At 41.3% G+C, this 21467-nt stretch overlaps 1 protein-coding gene across 12 annotated transcripts in view; it reads right to left on the bottom strand.

The window, feature by feature from the left end:
* HIVEP1 (human immunodeficiency virus type I enhancer binding protein 1) overlaps window positions 1-21467 on the bottom strand; it is a 132064-nt gene that overhangs the window by 52147 nt on the left and 58450 nt on the right. For all 12 annotated transcript variants that reach the window (XM_017808515.1, XM_017808517.1, XM_017808516.1 and 9 more), the window contains one exon: window positions 9054-9107. In XM_017808515.1, coding sequence (XP_017664004.1) covers window positions 9054-9107 — 54 coding nt within the window. The remainder of the gene's footprint in view (window positions 1-9053; window positions 9108-21467) is intronic.

Raw genomic sequence — 21467 nt, 5'->3', positions numbered from 1 at the left:
GCGCTACAGGTTGGGGACAGAGTGGCTGGAGAGCAGCCAGGCAGAAAGGGACCTGGGAGTTTGGATTGACAGGAAGCTGAACATGAGCCAGCAGTGTGCCTGGGTGGCCAAGAAGGCCAGTGGCATCCCGGCCTGGATTAGGAACAATGTGGCCAACAGGTCCAGAGAAGTGATTCTTCCCCTGTACTCAGCTCTGGTGAGGCCACACCTCAAGTGCTGTGTCTAGTTCTGGGCCCCTCAGTTCAGGAAGGATATTGAGGTGCTGGAGCAGGTCCAGAGAAAAGCAACAAGGCTGGTGAAGGGACTTCAGCATAAATCCTATGAGGAGAGGCTGAGGGAGCTGGGGTTGTTCAGCCTGGAGAAGAGGAGGCTCAGGGGAGACCTCATCACTCTCTACAACTACATGAAAAGGAGGTTGTAGCCAGGTGGGGGTTGGTCTCTTCTCACAGGCAGCTATCAGTAAGAGAAGAGAGCATGGTCTTAAGCTCTGCCAGGGGAGATTTAGGTTGGATATTAGAAAGAAATTCTTTACAGAGAGAGCAATCAGGCATTGGAATGGGCTGCCCAGGGAAGTGGTGAATTTTTCGTCTCTGGAGGTTTTTAAGATGAGACTGGGTGCAGCACTTAGTGCCATGGTCTAGTAACCATGGCAGTAGTGGATTAAGAGTTGGACTTGATGATCTCAGAGGTCCCTTCCAACCCGGTTGATTCTATGATTCTATGAAATCAGATATCGGGAAAATGTACAACTAAATTGCATGAAATATCATTGCTAAGTGGTAGTTTTGAACATTTGGAAAGTAAAAGCTCCGGTGTATTTCAACAAAAAAATAAAAAGGCAAGCTAATCCTCTTGCCAGTGTTTAGTAACATATAGGACACCACTGTAACTTGCAATTTCTGAAGATGATATACTTCCATTTACAAGACTGTACTTCTAACCCCTACAGTTGCAGAAGATAAGGATGAAAAGATGAAAAGAATCAAATGAAAGATCTTGGTTACGTATCTTGCCCAGAAAGTAAGGCAAATACAAAATGGAAAGAAAATGTTTTGGACTAATGATAGTACATGGGTACCACAGCAGCAAAGAATCCAGAGAGCTCACATGCAAACCTACCGAAAAAATTCAGGGAAACAATCTGTGGAGGATGAGGTCACACTAAACTGGTTAATCAAAATTCATAAATTGTTTGGCATCATATTTCCAGATTTTTGTTTGATCTCTCCCCTTCTCATTCAATTTCCCTCAAATGATAGAATATGGTATTGACTGCAGATGACTGATAGTGTTCAAGGACAGGTTGGATGGGGCTCTGAAAAACCTGGTCTAGTGGAAGGTGTCACTGACCATGGTAGGAGAGTTGGAAGGGCTTGGATGATCTTTAAGATCCCTCCCAGCCCAAGCCATTCTATGATTCTATGGTGACCTAGGGAGCAGGGTATGTCACCAGCATGCAGTGCTCCCACGCGCTTTTTGGCAGGGAGAGGTGCAGTAGCAGGAAGCAGGACTGGGAGTGCCCGTGAGGAGCAGAGACGAAGGAAGTGACCTGGCTGCTCCTTTGGGGCCAAATGGTGGGCTGGTGAGAGTCATCTGTAAGATGGGACATGACAACATGAAAACAGCATCAATCTTTAAGGCAACACATATGCAACACTTTGTTTATCCAAGCAGAATGCTCGTATATTTATAATAATTTATTTCAAACTCCCTCTACAATTTTGTCAACAATATGCATCCATTTAACAAGATGGACAACAAAGGAGGGAGGGTTTGGAAGGACTCTGAAGACACAAAATATGTCTACCATGAATCTGCAGCAGAACCTACATTTCTGAACTAAAGTCTCACGCTTTCATTTATAGAGACAAACTTCCTCACTCAAATCTCACTGTTGTCCAATTTACTAGAAAAATAATATTCAAAACAACAGCAGATGGGCAAACAAGGTAAAGAGCATTTAATTTCGGTTGCCTCTCCTCCATGCCAACACACTGCTTTGAAGGGACTGCGAGTGTGGGAGGGGAACATATGTGCATGTGGATTGTGCATCTCAAAGAATATTTGCTGCTAGAATGCAATCTCTCCTTTCTTTTCTCTTTCTATGCACAATAGCTCAAAAATCTGTTCACTCTATGGGTGGTTCCACACACCTATATGGGGACCTAAGAAAGCAAATGGAGAGTCTTACCATTCTGTGGGCAAACTATGACTATAGAGCCACTCCAACAAATACTTTGTCAACCCTTAGGCTTCAGAGACAGATCGGCACCCACTGAGAGTGCTGATGGAGGCTTTAGGTAGCTCCGTAACAGAGGATGGAAATTGAGGTATATTTCAACAGCACTCCAGAAGTTGCTTCGACCTTGCTGGAGTCCAAACCAGGGCTTTGAATGGTTCTGTCTAGGTGGTTTTTCAGCAAACACTGACAGAACCTGCTGCCATTTGAACAATCAATGATCAAGTCGGGCAAAACACTTGGACCTGTCAACAATGTTTCTGTATGTCAGGATGAAAGTGAAGAGGCACTACTAATATCAAAGCATGAGAGTCTAAAAAGAGAACTGATCTATGTAGAATTCTGATACTGTCTTAGGGACATATCCATGGTACCTGTGGAAGGGAACTCAATCATCAAGACAGATCTGTCACAAGTGAGAGCTACTTAGAAATCCATCCTCACACACTAAGAAGTGAACAGCTATGCTGAAGATCTGAAGTGATGACACAGGAGAATAAACAGCTTCATCCTCAAATTCCACATGCTGCATCTCCAGCTGCAGGCAAGAAACTGGAAAACCTCTTTAAGGAATGTGAAAGTGATGGAGTGAGAAAGTATAGTAACTTGGCAAATGACAGACTCAACCAGGCGCAAAATAGATTTTAACATAGACCTTTCAACTCAAGTGGCTACTCCAAATAGAGGACTCACTATCAGAATGGTAAACTGCAAGTGACTAACACAGTGCAGTGATCTGAAGCTTAACTAACTTAATATTCCTTTCTGCTATTTACATCACCTTTTCTGCAGGTGAGACTAGGAGTGCTGCAACAAAAAGAGCCACCAGAACACAGATCCTCCTGGTCCATGCTATGGAGCACAGACCTTGAAGGAAAGGTGGTGTTCAAGACATAAATCTCATGATTTTTCTGAGTAAAGTCAGCTGCAATTATTGAGGTAGCAGGTACAAAGCCTCGAATCCCTAATAAGAGAGGTTGAAAACAGGTTTCTCCTTGAAGTTGAGATAGAGATGATGCCATGTCTGGGAAGAGATCAGGAGAAGAGACTGGCAGATTACTGCATGCCCTTAGAGGGACTGGAAGTCCAACTTCAGAACATACTTGTTACACTGTATATGGCTCACAGAGACAATCAGTAACCTGTTTAAAATTTTACCTATTGAAAAAATAGATCCAGTCAGTCTACCCACCTCCCCATCTCCTGCATGTGCTCCTGCATTTTGGCTAGGATAGTTTATTTTCTTCACAGGGGCTAGTATGGGGCTGTGCTCTGTATTTGTGCTGAAAACAGGGTTGATAACACAGGGATGTTTTCATTACCGCTGAGCAGGGCTTACACAGCAGCAAGGCCTTTTCTGTTCCTCACATCGCCCCAGCAGCGAGAGGGCTGGGGATTCACAAGGAGCTGGCAGGTGACACAGCCAGGACAGCTGACCCCATCTGACTCTAGAGATATTCCAGATGATATCATGCTCAGCAATAAAACTGGGGGAAGAAGAAAGAAAGAGGGGGACATTTGGAGTGATGGCATTTGTCACTGTCACACATGATGGACTCCGGCTTTCCTGGAGATGGACAAACATCTGCCTGCTGATAGGAAGTGGTCAATGAATTCCTTGTTTGTTTTGCTTGTGTGCGTGGCTTTTGCTTTACCTATTAAGCTGTCTTTATCTCAATCCATGAGTTTTCTCACTTTTATAGTCTTCCACTTCCCTTCCTTATCCCACCAGAGGGGAGTAAGTGAGCAAGTTGCATGGTGCTTAGTTGCTAGTTGGGGTTAAACCATGACATGGCAGAAAGTCAAAAACTTGATCAAGCAAGTGCAGCAGCTTATTCAGGGGGATGAATTCACACCTGACAAACAAAACAAAACAAAAAAACCAAGACAGCCTGCAAGTCTAAACTCCAACAACGGTGAGAAACATGTGCATGCCTCCAGTCCATCCCAGACCACCATATACTCTGTGGACACAGCAATAGCCATGAATAAGGAAAAGGAGGAAATCCATCTTCCATCTGATCTAAAAACTTATCACTGACCCTTTTGGCTGTGACAAGGCAAGAAGCAGTTAACTGAAATGATGTAGTTGAGTCCTACCAGCCTGAAAGACCCCAGGACTGGTGGGCAATATGGAATATACATCAGGCCATGTGGCAGTCCTTTTGGAGTTCTGTCATACATTTTCCGGCAAATCTTGGTGCTGCTAGAGTTTCTCACCAGTTTTAGTTCCCTAAACAGCTCCAGAAGCAGAGAGAGAGATTTAGGTGACAGTTTTAGCATTGCTGACACCAGGTATGGGGATCACCAAGTTAGTTCTACTAGTCCTAGAGAATGCAATGACAGGAGTGGTGGAGTTGATGTACCCAGAATCCACATTGCTGTGACAGGCAGAGAACTGCTGCAGTGGATAAAGAAGGAAATAAATGCTTACAGCACTTCAGTGGCTGGACTGTTTCTGGGGATGACCAAATCAGAAGCCTCTGTGGCAATTAATCACAAGGATCTGAGAGTACTTAACTTTACCATTCTGGAAGGGAGAGTCAGAGAGACTTCCTTGGGATGGCTTTCTTAGGAGGATGGCCAGCAGAAGATCAAAGATAAAGCAGGCGGAGTCATCTGACTGCTTTCCACCTCACAATACCCACTGGGTCCCACACCAGTGAAAACTTTCATGGCGTTCTCAAGCAGAAATTTTCTGTAGTTCAAGCTCACCATCCCTTCCAAGTTTTAAAGGACACCATGTGGAGCAAGACCTTCTCTATCACACTAATGAAACCCTGTACATGTGTCAGAAGACGAAATTCAGCCTCAAAGTAGGGGCACACCGAGGTGTAAAACAGCCTTGGGAGATAGCACCAAAGATAAGCAAAGCACAGCTTCTACTGAAAACTCAGAGCAGCAATTGGGCAGCAGAGAGAAAATGAAATGAATGACCTGAGAACTAGCGACCTTGCACACACTGACCAAGAAGCTGAACACAGTCCCTAAAGTAACATGTTTCTGGTTTCAAGTGGCCATTTGAATCGAGGCCATTTGAATATCCATAATCTGAATGTATTTGCGGACTACCACTCAAAAAAAATAAAAAACCCAGGACTTTCAGTTGCAGCTTCATATTAAATAACAAAAATCTGCAAACTTGAAAACTATGCCTGCTCATTTACTGTGTCCTTCGCAATTAATTGAGTCCTATTCCAATTTGCACTTAATTTGATTACTATAGCTAACAGCAAGATGAGGTGTTACACAACTTTTTGTAGTCTATTAAATTTAACTTAAATCCCACACATGTATAAAGTTATGACTGATCAGTGCACAATGCTACTCAGCAGAAACTCAGCATGATTAAACGTGTGAAAAATTTCTCCTTGCAAATATGTTGTGCCACTGACAACTCTGAGAGAGTAGTAGTTAACTTATGATAAAGTCCACAAAATTACATTTCTTAATCATTTCAGATAGGGAATAAACAAATCCAAAGTGATCTAGATGAACTGAAAACCACAATAAATTAACAAAAAGGAAAAATATACAATCATACTTCATATGAATCTGTACACACTGGACTGTGATTTAAAATAATTTATGTGGATAAGTGCACATTTTTATTTACTTGTTTAGCATAAAACATAGATTTTCTTTTTTCAGTGGCCTTCAGACTCTAAAGCTTCAAATAAAAAATTTGTTTACTTCATGTTACTAAGAAATTGATCTATAAAGACATTTAAGAAACTAAAAAAAAAACAAAATAGCAGAGGACATTTTTAATTTGAAAAGAGTAACCTTATTATCTCGGTTATTTCTATATCAGTTTTCACCATAAACATTTATTTTTCTATTGCCAGCCATAAGAATTTAGGTTAGAAGCCAAAAATTAAGCCAAATCTCTGATTCTGAGATGCTGAGTACTACCACCACATAAATTGTTGTAACCTCATCCCTTTCAGAGTATATAATTAAATTTACACTAGAGAATTTATCTTCCTTTATGCAAAGATATTACTGGGCCACACATCAGAACAAATGCCTGAAAGCAGAGGTTAGCTCATCTTTAGCTTGAACATGTCCATCAAAAAAATTATCCAGAGCAATATTACTTTTGCAAGGCCAACAGCAACAACAGACAGCTATAATTTACATGCCAAGTTTTTTACATTTGGATGACAATACCACTTATCCATGATCCACTAAACAGAAATATGTAAGAACTATTTAGCAGAATGTCTAGTTTGTAAAAAGTCTCTGTAAACACTCGAAGAACTGCTACTACTACCTAGCCACTCATGTTTTTTCTCTTCCACCTTTTACAAATACGTGGAGTAACATCACAGTCCTGGTGCCCAGACGAGACAGTCTGTATTAAACCTTCTCTTGAAAAATGAAAGCAGGTATAAGCTTGGTGAAAAGAAAGCTGAGTTAGGTATGTACAAGATTTATAAAATCATGAAGGCAGTAGATAAAGTGAGTGTAGAACTGCTATTTAACAAATTGCACAGCGCTTGAACCAGTGGACATCTGCTGAAAACTGAAGAAAAATCTGAAACTGAGGAGAAAAGATAAAATCGTGCACTTTTAATGTGATTGCTAATGAACTACTGCAGTTTGCTGCCAGAAAATGCTGGATGCAAACAGCATTTAATCAAATGTATTCTGGGATAACAGCTCCATAAATGTCTATATACTAAAAGGATGAGGCAGACATCCCTAAATCCTGCATCTCTGGACATTATAAGGGGAACAGACTAAAGAAGTGGCCAGGTTTATGCGCTGTCCTTAACCAGTATGTCCCATTGCCATTTGGAGGCCAAATGCTGGGTTGGGGAGACCCTGTTGAGACCCTCTTGGGTATTTCTTCTGCTCTCCAATCTTCAAAAAGTTTTGAAGTTCATTGTTGCAAAAGATAATAAACCTTCAAGGATAAAGCACCAAGGACAAAGCACACTGTTCACAGATGTGCCAAAGGCCAGATGGGCAGCTCGCTACCACGAAAGGTGACTACCTACCCAGAACAAGCCAAAGCACTGACACAAGGTACTGCTAGAGGAAAACATGCCGAATCTGGCAGCCCAAGAGAAGTGGGGCTGCTGCTGCTCTATGCCCCCAGGTCCAATCAGTAGCAAGGCTGAAAATGGCTTCCCAACAGGGACACATACATAGAGTAAACATATACATATGGCTATATACATATGTACACTATGTACATATATATGGCTGGACATACAGATCACAGACAGATACTCTGAGCACTCCTACCTCATGCTGCTCTCTGATCTGGCTAAGCAGGACTAAGGTCCATTAATGGGAATATATCTTGTGTCCAAGGTGGATCTCACCAGCAGCTAGGCTCAGAAACACAGTCTGCCCAGTAGTCAGCCCTGGATCCCAGTCTCCCCAGTTGCTGTATCTGGACATATCAGCCCTCAAGGATGCAGCCCCATTTGCTTGTACAGACCACTGCACACACAGTCAGACCTGTTCAGGACTCCCTGATCCCTACAGACCCTCTCTTGTGATCTTGGTCCTATAGACCAGCATCCACTCTCAACCCAGAGATGGCCCTCAGAGACCTCCAAACCCACTCCGTCCCCCAGTCCACTTTACCTACTCACTGACTCACTCTAATTATCTTTGCCAGTAATCACACTCATACCCCAGTTGTTGCACCACAGACAACACCCTCTACACCCATACACCCAGGGAGTAAAAGAGCCCCTTACTGGAGAAAGTTGAAAGTGGAGTTATTGAGCAGACAGAACAGACTGTGCAGGTCAGGAGCAGATTGTGGCCAGACAAGTGTTCTGGCCAGCCCCTGCTGGCATGCAAACCAACCTTTTATTCAGTTATCTACTCCCCACATTTGTTCCTTCCCATATCACCCAAATCCCTCACTCTTTCCACCTTTGGTTCATCTCCTAGACATTCCATAGTATGTTCCGTGCAATTCCCTAAAGCTTTTCCCCTGCATCCCCCGATGTGTCCCACACCCCCAGCTAGTAACGCTCTTAGCCCAAAAAGTGAACTGGGGTGCTGCTCCCTTATTGCACATGGTGATAGGTTTCACTCCTGGATGCTGGGCTGAGGCTCTGCAGGGACAGGCCTGGAAGCAGACTAACAGGATGTCCCTTTCTCTGAGTCCTTAATCTGGGTTTCTGCCTGCCCCTGTGCTACTCTGGGTTGTGGAGATGGACCTCTCATGGCTCGCCTACGATGGGCCCAGTACTAGCTTGGCAAAGTTCTGTTTGGGCTCCCCACTCTGTATCTGGGTATCTCCGTGGGTGTGCAGATGAGCTTTATCACACAACCAAACAGGTACCACCGCAGTCAGCCAGCCTTGAAATGCAACGGCTTTCTGCCAGCTTTCAGAGTTCTAACACACAGATTAAATCTGCCACAGGTCACCTGTTTTTTAAAATGAGCTGTGATGATCAGTTCCCTTTCAGCATCTCTTAGAAATCATCACATATTGCTCGCCATGAACCAAATATGGTTATTAATGATCAGGTAAATCATATAATGAAGCAGGAGTTAGCACAGGTTGTAGTCAGTAAGTGCACGTCCCTAACGCTACAGCTTCAGCAATCTCATCAAGGTCAAGGCAGCTACTTGAGTGGTTAAAACAAAGCCTTTGTGTCTCAGCAGAATTGGGGCCTCACACATAGAGCTCCTGATCTGCAGACAGATATGCCTTGGGCCTCATCCAGTACCCAGCCTAGTGCAGTCTTTTCACTGATACAGGCATGCTTTGGATCAGCCTCTAGGATCACAATACATTCATTTTTTTCAATTTCATTTTTTTGGGTTTGTTTATTACCTCTCTGTTGCTCTTCTGTTCCATTAAGTTGCTTTTGTGCTTCTTCAATTTTGTCTGCAAGAAAGAGAAGTCATTATTAAAATACATATATAAAACGCACAAGATTTTAGTAAGTCATTTACTGCAATCCATCTTGAAATATCTGCTTATATTTAGAAGTGATACCATTCATGTGTAAATATGTGGTACATTATGAGTAATACAGCCATATAAAATTTTATCATGTTTTACCAGGGAGGCTATTGACATGTTAAATTACATGGAACTGCCGAAAGAGAAGCACTGGCATCGGATCTACAGTCAACAGCTAATCCCACTGTGGCTTTGTACCATCTATAATAATGTATGCAGTCAGAGGACTCTCTGGAATAGGTATTATGGTGCATTACAGAGTATTTTAATACATTTCTGAAAAATGCTGTTAGAACAAGACAATGTGGCATTAAACACATTGATAGAAACAGCAAACAGGATTTGCTAAGTGAAGCAATGAAGCCAATACTGTCACGCAGGGGTAGGAGGGGGCAAGCAGCAGCTCCAACCTTACTCCTCTGTGAAATTACAGGAAATTTCCATATACACAGTGGGAGCAACGAGGGGCCTTGAGTCTTTACTCTCTCCCTGTCTTCACAGTTCACTTGCTGCCCCCCAGACACACTGGTGTTGGAATGAGAATTGTGCTTCTCCCGCTGTTGCACAGAAGGCACAGAAGATTCTGTGGGAAGGGGAGACCTCGTTCTGCACGTGCATGTGCTTGCATGTGCAGAACAAGAAGCAAGGGGCAACTGCAATAAAGAAAAATTTGACACCTATTTCTTTTTGGTAGCAAACAGTCCCCTGAGTGGCTTCAGGATTAGAAGTCATGTTGATAAGAAGCAGGCGGCAGTGGGAGAGGCTGAGCTCTACATCAAACTATGGCCTGACCAGTCTAGATCTGAGCTTGAAAGATGGCTTTCAGATACAACTGATCATTTTCCAAAATACCTGGGAAAACCTTTTTTTCTTCTATTATCTTTTTTCTTTTCCCTTGGTGGGGGCAGTTTTTATTAACAGAATGTATCTGGATTCATCCTAAACCTCTCAAACTCTACTGGTGCAACTCAAGAAACACCAGACTTTTTGGCTGCCATGCACAGAAGGAGGACGATAGCTCTGCAAAGTCCTCAACCTCTTTCTTCACGAACGTTGAGGCCTTACTCAGTCTGACTTTTACTCACCCTTCCTATACAACACAAGGTTTCTAGAAAATGGTCCTTTCTTCAACACACTGCTAAATCGATGGGTTTAAATGACTTCTCTATTATTTATCAGCTGAACCACTCAAGCACGTTGGAACCATTTGTTCACAGCTGAAGTTTGAATTTGTTTCCCAATTATTTTCTCAGTAGAACCAAATAATTATAACTGATTCAAACCCTTCTTGCAGGTGTTGAGTTTTGTTGAGCAGTTCTGCATTTCTGTTTTTCAGAACAAGTACCAGGTTTCATTCCTCACTAAAGCTCAATAATTTCTCTGCTGTACATTGTCCCAGAGAATGAACCAAAACATCTCACAAGGAGGTTAATGTGGTAGACTCCCAGAGGTTCTAATGAGAAAGACTACCACCGTAATTTTAAAAGCCAAACTTCTTCCTGCTTCTCAGGCTAGTGAGACATACATACATATTTAAAGGGAAGTTTTATCACAATTTCTTTTGTACTGACTTACTGGCTGCTGAAGACAAAAACAAACAACTCCAAAAGAGAACAACCCTTCACCAGCTCTTTCCCAAGCCAGTTATGCAGGCTTACTTATGCAGGCTTACTTTAAACACTGAAGACATGATATTTAACACCTTCCTGTATTTTAGTTACTGCTGAAATATTAGATGCATCAATGCATTTTTGTATAGAAAGGGCCAAATAAGTAATAAATAACCATTTCTAACAAAATAAGAGGAAAAGTAAACAATGCATCTTTTATACACGTGCCACTAAAGCTATCAGAGAAAAATGTATCTAACAATGCTATCCTGTTTTCCCACAGATTATTCCTTTACAGAAGGGTGATGGAAGAAACAACTCACAAAGTTGCACAACAGTTGATGAAATACATGAATACACAGAAAAAGAAAAATCAACAAACTAACCTGTAAATGAAGCATTAAAATTTACCAAAAAGCAACAAGAAATCAAAACCATAGTTTGGCTGTCATACTCACTTCCCCTCTGTTTAGAGATACATCTAACATGCAATATACAGTGTTTCTGCCTTCAGACGATGTAAAAGATTAGTCATCAAAACTTAAGTACACAGGCAACTGGAGTTTCATTATTAAAATAATTATCTGCATATTTCACATAAATGCTACAAGAAATATATGCATTTAAACTCACAATCATCCTATTTTATAGAGAAAAATTTTGGAACCACACTACATTAGACTGACAGAAAGATTAAATGCTTTGATCTCCTTAGCTGAATTCTCTTTCTCTTAGTGGAAAAAAATCAGTTCCTATCAGTAATTCCCAGCCACTTCTTTGTCAGACTGTAATCCCAAACAAAGAACCACAGATAGCAGAAATAATAGCTAGGTAAACATGTGCTTGGTACACAGCCAGAAAGTCTCCTACACTTCCTGCATCTCCTGATACATTTTCCCCAATGAATTATATTTGCTGCATTTATGTCTCCATACCTACGAAGGTATCCCTGTGCAGAACAGTTTTGAGCACTGTGAACACTGAAAAAACTCAAATGGTGCTGGAAGCCGAGAGCAATGACTTGGATTGTAAATGAGGCATGGGTATTAACATCAGTCTAAGGCTAAATGTTTTACTGAAGGTCTACATCCTCATAATGGCCAATATCACACAGATACTTGCTCTGGTTATTACATCAAGGCATGTTTAAACCATTGTACAAAATCCACGGTAGCTGCTTCCCAGCCTGCTGCATTTCACAACTATGGATCCTATATAGGCAAGTGCCTTACAAACCGCTGTGTTTCAGCCTGGAGGGAAGAACTGGGTTATCTCTAGGGGCCATGGAGCAGGTGGTGAGAGCAGGCTTGGAGCCAAGTACCCCATCAACACCAAAAGGCAGCCTCCCCAGGTCTTCTGCCAGCTCGCAGGTATGCCAGCAATTACTTGGTAACTACATCAAATTTATATCATCCAGTCATCTCCTTCTCTTGTGTCTCATTAAATTAGCTGTACGTCAAACATCTTAACGAAGATTATTTCAGACAACATACCATATTCTTTCATAATTATATTATAGGTGGTCTAACGGTACATACCTTTGAAAACTCTTTATAAGCAAAAAATACATCACACAAAAATCATCTGCAAAGCCCCAGAGGAACCGAAAACTGACAGGTCCTCTATTATTTGGAACTAACATTCAATCAAATACTTGCTTGGTTTTGTATTATTTCAGAATTAAACCTGTGATACTGTCTAACCTGAAAATTTTACAAAGGTAGCATTTATTTATCACCAAAACATTATTTACTTCTATTAGGATAAGAGAAAGCAATTTAACTAATGGAAATTTATAATATATGGTAGGTATGGCACCCTCTTTATTTCCTATAAATGCCAGAATAGTACATATCTTGACGACTTTACTCTAAGAGCTGTCCTAACGTCCCCCACCTTCAGCAGACAGCCTTCTGGAGTAGTACACATCTAGAAGAAAATGACAGTGACAGATACACTCTCATTTAAGATGGGAGGGACACTTCTCACCAAGTGCTTAGTAGAGGGGAAAAATGAAGCCACAACGAAAGAGAAAATCATCATATGCATCACTGTATAGAAAGGAGATTCCACATGACAGCAGTGTAACAAGCCAGCTCTTGTGGTTATCCCAGGCAGGTGCATGCCACAAAAATGCAAATCACATGTAACATCATGTTTTATTTATATCTATGTAGTACATACACACACGTACCTGCATGCACATAAAAGAAAATGAACAACATGTGTGCAACGGTTTTTCTTACTCCAGCATTAAACCTTTTCATGTTGTTCTCTAACACAGCTCTCCCAGCAGGTATCTGCTGTGTGGAAACATCATCAAATTCCTTGAGGTTTTAAATATATAATGCAACTGTGCTTTTTAGGAATGCAAGGAAGGAGACTGGCACACAGTAAAATATGTGTCTTGTTTTACACACCTCCCACTGTGATAGATTGTTAAATGGATACCAGCAGCCTGAGTTAGATATGATGGTACTGTGGTGGGTTTTTAAATGAAAAAATAAACCAGACTTTTCAACAGCTTTACATTCTCTGTTTTTGATCTTCACTGAAAGATATAACCTCACAGATTTTAATTAATTCACAAATCAAATACAGTTATAGAGGTGGGTTTTTTTTTTAAAATATATCAATGTATACCAACTTGAACATGTCTACATGTATTAGAAATACATAAGAATTTTTAGAAAGATTTTAAAGGCCTTATTTTTTTGGTGAGTTCAGGAAGGAAAATAAAGGTTAGGAATTTCAGCAAGGAAAGCAGAAATACTGAAAAGTGTGAGGTTTGCAAAATATGAAACCAGTAACTTCTGACAGCAATTTAAGCTGGAGTAAAATAAACTGTCCAGTTTTGGGTTTGTTTGCGGGTTTTTCATCTCTTTTTTTTTTTTTTTGCTCACAAGAGTCCCCATGTCAGCATAATGAGATGACTTGGTCCTGTTGAACAAGTCGCCCCATACAATGACAACACACAGAGGAATGAAGAAGTAGTCACTGAGGAAGACCTACTTATAAGCCACCAGGAAAGCTTACAAGGGAGTGGTGGGTGAGAAAAGTTCATTAAGCTTTTGCAAACCGACCAAACATGAGTATTTTTCATTGCGCATATTTGCATGTGTCTGCATCACTGTAAAAAGGGGATTTTTTTTGACTTCTCGTTGAAGACGTACAACTACTGCTCTAGAACAATAAAGAGGGCTCTGGTTTTGGTTTGTTTGTTTGTTTGTTTTTTGTAAATCACACATATTCAGTTTATGTATAAGTGGAAAATTAGCAGATTTAAACCATACTGGATACTGAGAACAGGCTACTTCATCAAAACTTAAAAATACAAGCTTATATCTTGCCTGAAAGGCTAGGGTTATATGTTCAAATACTTAACCAAAACAGCTGGAAGGAAAATGTCAGCATATTTTTTACCTTCAGTTAGAGACAAGAACAACTCTCAGGCCTTAGGCCTGAGTCATCGCAAAAATACCTCCTTTGCAAAACAGCTTCAGATGGCAACAGTTTTTCTTCTTGCAAGAAGAGAGCAAGTGATAAGAGGCCAAGACTTCGTGTGGAAATCTCCATCTTCAGACTACTGAAACCTGCCAGGCTAAAGTGTCAGTAAAGTGCTTCACTTTTCATTGGATGAGAAGTGTGCCTGAAAGCACTTAATATTAAATAAATTAAACAAACAAACAAATATTAAAAAAAATACCCTGAGCACCAGACAGGCGGTGCAGAGTGGCCCAGCTTATAAAACATAAAATCATAGAATGGCTTGGCTTGGAAGGGACTGTAGAGACTATATAGTTCTAACCACCCCAGCCATGGGCAGGGACACCTTCCACTAGACCAGGTTGATCAAAGCCCCATCCAACCTGGCCTAGAACACCTCCAGGACTCAGATTTGACATGGAGGGACCTTAGCCCACCGCCACTTCCCATCTGAGCCATTACACACCTCCCCCAGAGGTAAGACCTGTGCTCGGAGCACCAGTGCCCATGCAGTGCAGGTAGAGGCAGGGTAGGAAGGAAGGGCAGCCCTGTGAAGCCGATGAATGACGTAGGAAGCTGATGCAAGCCTGGAGCATTTCCCAGATGGCAGGTTTCCGTGGCAGTGTTTAATCCCAAGGCACCCTGCCTGCAGCTGGGGGGTACCCACCTGGAACTAGAGGGGATGCAGAAGTGCCCACGCCCCACAGTAAGGGGGCTGTGATGCTTGTCTTTTCCCTTTTGCTAGGAGGAGGAAAGGCTCTTTGCAACCTGCTAAAACAAGAACACCTTAGTCCCAGTGTATTTTGGTTAACTGAGATGAATCCCAAAACTTCCTTTAACCAGCTAATTAAGAAAAACAATAAAGGGAAAAAAAACCCAAACCAAACCCCAAGAGTCTTGTCTGTACAAGGTGCCCATTAGGTTAATTGAGGGGTGGTGCAGCCAGTGTTTCTCGGTAGGAGCAGAGGCTCGGCAGGCCCCTGCATGCAGGCGGCCCTGCACAGCGGGACAGCCTCCAAACTGGAAACCCAGGCAGCACAGCCGGGGTCCCAACTGCACTCTGGGGACGGCAGCACTGTCATTCGCTGCTGAAGGCGGGGACATTGCAGCCAGGAGGTGCAAGGGGAGGTGGATCCGAGCATCTGAGGATGCCTTTGATGGCCCCAAGTTCACACTGCTGCCTATGAACACCTACAAAGCCGGCACACAGCAGGAAGAAGGCATTTCACAAAACGCATTGGATGAAGCACTCTTCTCACTCAGATTTAAATCTACTTTTAATTAGAAACCACTTTTCTGCCCCCATACATTTCCCTTTTCCAATTTAATGAGGAACTCTCAAGATTAAAAGAGATCAGATGAGGAAACACAGTCCCTTCATCTTTTCTGTAATTTTATAGTGTGGAAATTTGACATTTTTTGGCATATGGTTTATTTTGTTGTTTCTCCTTTCCTCTTTGGGGCTTAGAGAATCACAGCACCACAGCTTAATGGGTTGCCAAATGCTGAGCCTGATCACTGGTAGCATGGATGTCTGCAGCCTACCAAAATGCAAGTGAAACAGATTAAATCTTATGTTTGTTAGAAGCTACTGGGTTTGAAGACTGTATAGCTGAAAGAGAGAGTGGGAAAAAAAGACCTCTTAAAAATTATATAAATTCTAAACTCTTAGCAACTAGCAGGGTGATGCAGGAGCAGTTGTCATATTAAAAATTATCAACTACCTTTTTAAACATCTAAAATGAGATTTTAAACATCTTAAAATGTTCAGCTAGTCATTATAACCTTGCCTAATGACCTGTTTGATGAGTTTTTCAGAAAAAAATGATGCATTTTCATTTTAATGTCAACTTTGAATGCTCATCATACTCCCTGCCATATATAATTATTTGCATTTAAAAATGAAGAACCCATGACAGATACTTTACATAACCCCGTTGAAAACAGAAGATAAAATTCCTCCTTTTATTCCTATCCATTTTAAGAAAAAAAGAGGGTTGTGAAAATACAATCTAAAATCTCCAGCTTAAACTTGTTTCAACAATGATCTGCTATACAGTATATACAATGAAAACAGTCAATGGAGAGGTTGTATATAAATCAAATATATAACGGCTTTATTCTTGCCATCACATATACCACTCAAGAATGATAAGGGCTCCTCATGAGGTCGACAAGGTGTATGTGCATAAGTTACATAAGCACCTTACTCTATGCCTGTGTCATTAATTTATGACTGGGGAGCTTTCAAGCTTTTTCTTGTTTGTTTGTTTACATGATTTGAATTTTTACTGTGAGGCTTTTAAATTCATTAAACACTGAGCACAGGAGGGGGTAGGGGGGGAAGAAGTCTTCTGGATGGCTGTTGCCTTACAGAAGGATATAACAACAAACAAGGCACCTGTGGGGACAGGCACAGTAGCTGCCAAGCGTAAAATTTCAGAAGTGTATCTTCAGAAATACCTCCTGCCTGGCACCTTCTCACGCTGCATAGTGTAAGGGTAGCACTTTCCACAGCTAGCTCCTTTTTCACCTGCCCCACAAAGCCAGGTGATCTGGCATCCTGTGTGTGCTTCTGAGAGCACCAGCTGAGTCGCCAGAGATAATTCATTTACACATTGTCTCCCTCCGGTACCGAATTACAAACACAGGTACTGATTGCATTCCATTTGCTTGCAATTATCCATCTAGCCATCTAGCACAATAATTACCCCATCGCTATGCTGATCCTGGAGCATTGTTTTGCCCCACTGCCAGATTCCAGCTGCCTACTTAGGACAGGGTGATGATTATTATCACTAAAATCTGTGTAATAATTATTTAACAGCCTCTAGGATATTATCTGTTTGAGGCTTAATTTTGGCTTTCTGTTTTGTTTTGTTTTTTTTCCTATACCTAACCCTATATAGGTGCTAGAAGTTAAAATATTAAAGCTCTAGTACAATACCTTCTCCAAGCTGCTGCTATGAGCACCTTCATACCTTCTGCACTGAGATAGGTTACCTCCTCCAGTGGGTTTACTGGCCTATGATCTGTTGTCCCAAAACTGGAAAAAGGTGTGGTTTTCACTGATTTTTTTTTTTTTTAAGTCTGACATAGAGATTAAATAAATGCCAGTGAAATACCTGCAACCATTAAAAAAAACACCAAACAAACCAACCAACCAACCAACAAACTAACAACGTTTCCACTCACTGGAAACATATGTCAAAATAGTACATGGAGCCCAAAAGATTTCTTTTAATTCTCTGTTTTCTCAAATACAGAGCCTAAACCAAACAGTGGAGCCAGCCGCTTTCCAACCAAATTGGGAATAATGTTTCCATCCATCTTTCTGGTACTCTAAAAGCATTTGTTCTCAACTGCAAGGCTGCTGAGGGAGGGTTTTCCCAAGACAAAAAGGCACAAAACTGGTTCAACTGGTAGAACAACACTGAGAGTTGGTGTTTCATCACCTGAGACAACAGCATAAAGGCTTTCTGCAAGTTCTTTGAGGGGTCAAACTTCTATGTAATTTCTTCTTCTATTTATGGATTTTCTCAAACAGCACCGAGTTTACAAGGCAGACATAAGGTAAGTAGATACATTCAGCACTAGGAACCTATAGCATCAACAACCCTGTTTAAGCACAGATTAATTTTCTTAAGCTTAGCATATACCTCAAAAATCCTCTCTTTGCTGAGATCCCAAAATCTTGATAGAAATGGTTTAAATTATTAGATCTTTAATAGGACTTTGAATACTGAAGTTCTTATAATTACCTGGTATTAAGATGGACAATAAACAGTACTGCTGGCTAAGGAAAAAGAAAATTATTGATGACTAACAAAAAATGAAACCAATCAAAAGCCTACAAGTCAAGCCAAAAGTCCAGCCCAACATCTTGGCTCCAGCAGCAGCCGATAGCAGAAGTCAAGGGAAAAGCAAGTCCTGGATTCTGAAGCCATGCCACTCTGAAGTGAGGCCCAAGAGCTGTACTTAAACCTCATGAGTCCCACAGATTATTCCTACATTAGTTTCTCCAAGTGAGTTTTGAATTCATGGCAGCTTTTCACATCTCTCTTCTTCAAACTGCAGGGCCTCATCTACTTAAATCATTCTTTACACAAAAGCTGTTCAATAGACTTATGACCTCTGCGGCTTTTGCAGTGCCATTTTATCCTCTTTGGAGATGGAAGTGAAGAAGGGAAAGGCAATTAGGAGGAAGGCATCAGAATCGATCCCACTGTTCATGATGAAGGCACACCGCAGATCCTACTGTAACAGATAAGTTTTTCTGTACTACTGCCATCAACATTCCTAATGTTTAATTTGTTTTTTGACAGCTAGCGAGTACACAGTTGACTTCTCCCCACAAATATATGACCCCCAGATCTCATGCCCAAGTGTTAACAACTCAAGTTAAATGAAAAGTCTGAATATTTTTCCTGTGGACATCACTTTGCATTTATCTGCACTAAATTTCACTTGTCATTTTGCAATACGGTTGCACAGCAACCTAATGTCATTTAGAAATCCTTTGCATTTTCATTTGCATTTTCATCTTCACCTCCCTGGATAACTCCATCAAATCGGCAACACTGCCATTCACTATGCCTGCTCTTTTCCCAGATCACTCAAGCAAACGGGAATCGACAGAGGCACATTTCTATTAACTGTAAAACAGCAGGCAGTGTTTGTCTGCTAAGGAGCAGATATCGACTGCAAAATGTGTAAATATCAGCTTCTCAATAAATTTACACACAAGAGATTTTTCTCCTGGGGTATGTTAGGAGAGTTGACTTGATACTCTTTCTTCTTTTAAACCTTGTCCTTACTTCCAACCTGTCTTTAAAATCCAGCCTGTCCAAACAACATCATCCCTACACCATGTAGATCAAAGTACAAAGTGCCTCTGGGTCATCACCTCCAGCCACCCTGCCCACTCCTTCCTCACCAGCTCCTGCCAGTGTTGGAGCATCTTCATGTAGCATCCTTATAATTGGACTGATAACACACAGCTTAGGGCTTCTTCCAGCGTGAAGGGCAGCTGCCATCTCATGCTACTCGGTAAATCCCCTTTGAACAGGGCTGCAAAATCACACCTTCAAATTGAAAATTCCTCTTTAGTATAACTAAACACTAAATGCGAAGTCAAAAATTTTCATCAATTTAACTACGGTATCTCATTTTCTGCTCGCTTGTTTTTCCAAGAACTTAATAAGTTTAAAGTGTTACATGCTGTGTGAATGAAGTCCAGCTGTCATAATGGCATCGGTGGGTCTTAGCACTAAAGAAACAAAAACCTAAAAGTCCACCACTAACTTGTTATGCTAAACCTTGCTCTATGGACTTTGCAAGCTTACTTTTCCATAGTAATTTTCTATTTTTGCCCTGACTTTTTTCCATGCTGAATGAAATGTTACTAGCTGCAGCTTTAAAGTGAAAAACATCAACAGAAACTGGATTAACAAAATGAAAAATGCCTTTGAAAAACTAGTCAATACAAGCTGATGTAGAACTAGGTATACCTGAAATACAAAACTTAAGCAAGTCACTAAGATATATTTTTCTTGTTAACGGCATGCTGTAGCCATGAACAGAGGCTTAACCACTCTAAGAGGCTTACAAACAAAACAGCCCTAGGCAGTTCATGTTCCTTTCTCAGGGCAAACACAAACTGCGGATGGAAAATCTACGTATTAAGTGAATACCTCACTTCAGTGACTTATTTTACTGTTTTCCTTTACCTGCTCCCATTGTCCTTCAAGACCTGAGTCAAAAACTAGGTCTAGAGTTTTTGCACCACTGAGCACTTGGGTGTTCTGCAGCCATTCCTGTCAAAGACAGTGGAAGTGGGGATAAACCATCTCTCCAGAAACTGATCATGCCCTAGTTATAGGCAGACCCTAAGCAGAGCGAGGAAGTTGTGGGACAATTACCCTACATCATCCAAGTTTTCCCAGACATTCCAGAAGGTATGACTTGGGGAAGGAGGGGGCCAATCAGCAGGCATGCTGGGAGGAAATCAGGCACGTCAGGGAAATGTTTTGTACCGAAAGGATTTAGTTCACATTATTATGAAGGGATAATTTCTGGTCACAACCACACACCAGCCTGCTAAGGCTGTGCTCGGCTTTAAGCACCCACCTAGCTACCCTGCAAACTGCATGAGCCATTTTCAAGCTCCCTTCTGCTTCTCTTCTCCAATAAGATTTCTCCTTGGAGCAGGATTGTGCTGGTCCCAAGACACTTGTTAAAACCTGTCTCCACCACCATTGGCTCTCATCTCTCTCCTCCTCCGTGCCTGCTCCAGCTGGTCCTGGAAGCCAAGAAGGGAGGCTGGCCCTAGGACCACTGCTGCTGCAAGCTCCCCACTCCTGGTCCCACCTGAAGGCATGCTGCCCACCCTGGCTCACCTGTAAGGACAGCAATGTCCTCATTCCTGACCACTGCAAAAAGTCAAAATTGCTCAGATCATACAAACCCACTAAAAGGAAGCAAAGAACTGAATTTATAGAGAAAACTGTGAAAGTACAATAGTGAAATCTTTACTGACGACTCCAAAGTAAACTCCTGATCAAAATTTGCTTCTTTCTCTTTCTTGGAGGAGTAATGAGGGTTCTTAAATTATTTGCCCTGGATGTTAATCAGCATCAAACCTGAAGGAAAAAACCCTGAAATGCTCTCTCCCCTCCTCTCCAAGAAATACAATAAATTCCTCCCCAACAAGTAAAAGAAAATAGCCTGTCATTCCCTTTTTTTTATTACCTCCAAGATACCCTTGGATAACAAATCAGCTTTTAAAAAAAGTATTCCATAAAGTTGACACTGCAAATTTAGCTCATTGATTTTTATACAGAAGAAAGCTAGTCAGTACGAGAAGCTGAGAAGGTTTTGTTTAGTAAATAAAGAATAGGAAGCAAATATAGTAGTATGCAGATAGTTAAGTGTATTATTAATATTCTATAAAGCATTTTAAAAAATGAAGCAAAAATGGTATAGATTATCTCACATTCACTTCATCCCACAAGAAGTACAGTTCCTATTGCTATGGAACAGCAAACTCATATGAATTCTTGAAAAAAAAAACCACAGCAAGTAAAAACTAAGCCAGTCCAATACCTAGTCCCCTTCCTCTCTTTTTCTAGGCTCAGCAGTGATATCTTCTTTTTGTACTTGCAAGCTTAGGAAGATAATTAACGAG

Source organism: Lepidothrix coronata, unplaced genomic scaffold (assembly GCF_001604755.1).
Source record: "Lepidothrix coronata isolate B3197 unplaced genomic scaffold, Lepidothrix_coronata-1.0 Scaffold23, whole genome shotgun sequence".
Lineage (NCBI taxonomy): Eukaryota > Metazoa > Chordata > Aves > Passeriformes > Pipridae > Lepidothrix > Lepidothrix coronata.
The sequence above is the reverse complement of the archived record's forward strand: the minus strand, read 5'-3'. Positions and strand labels throughout refer to the sequence as shown.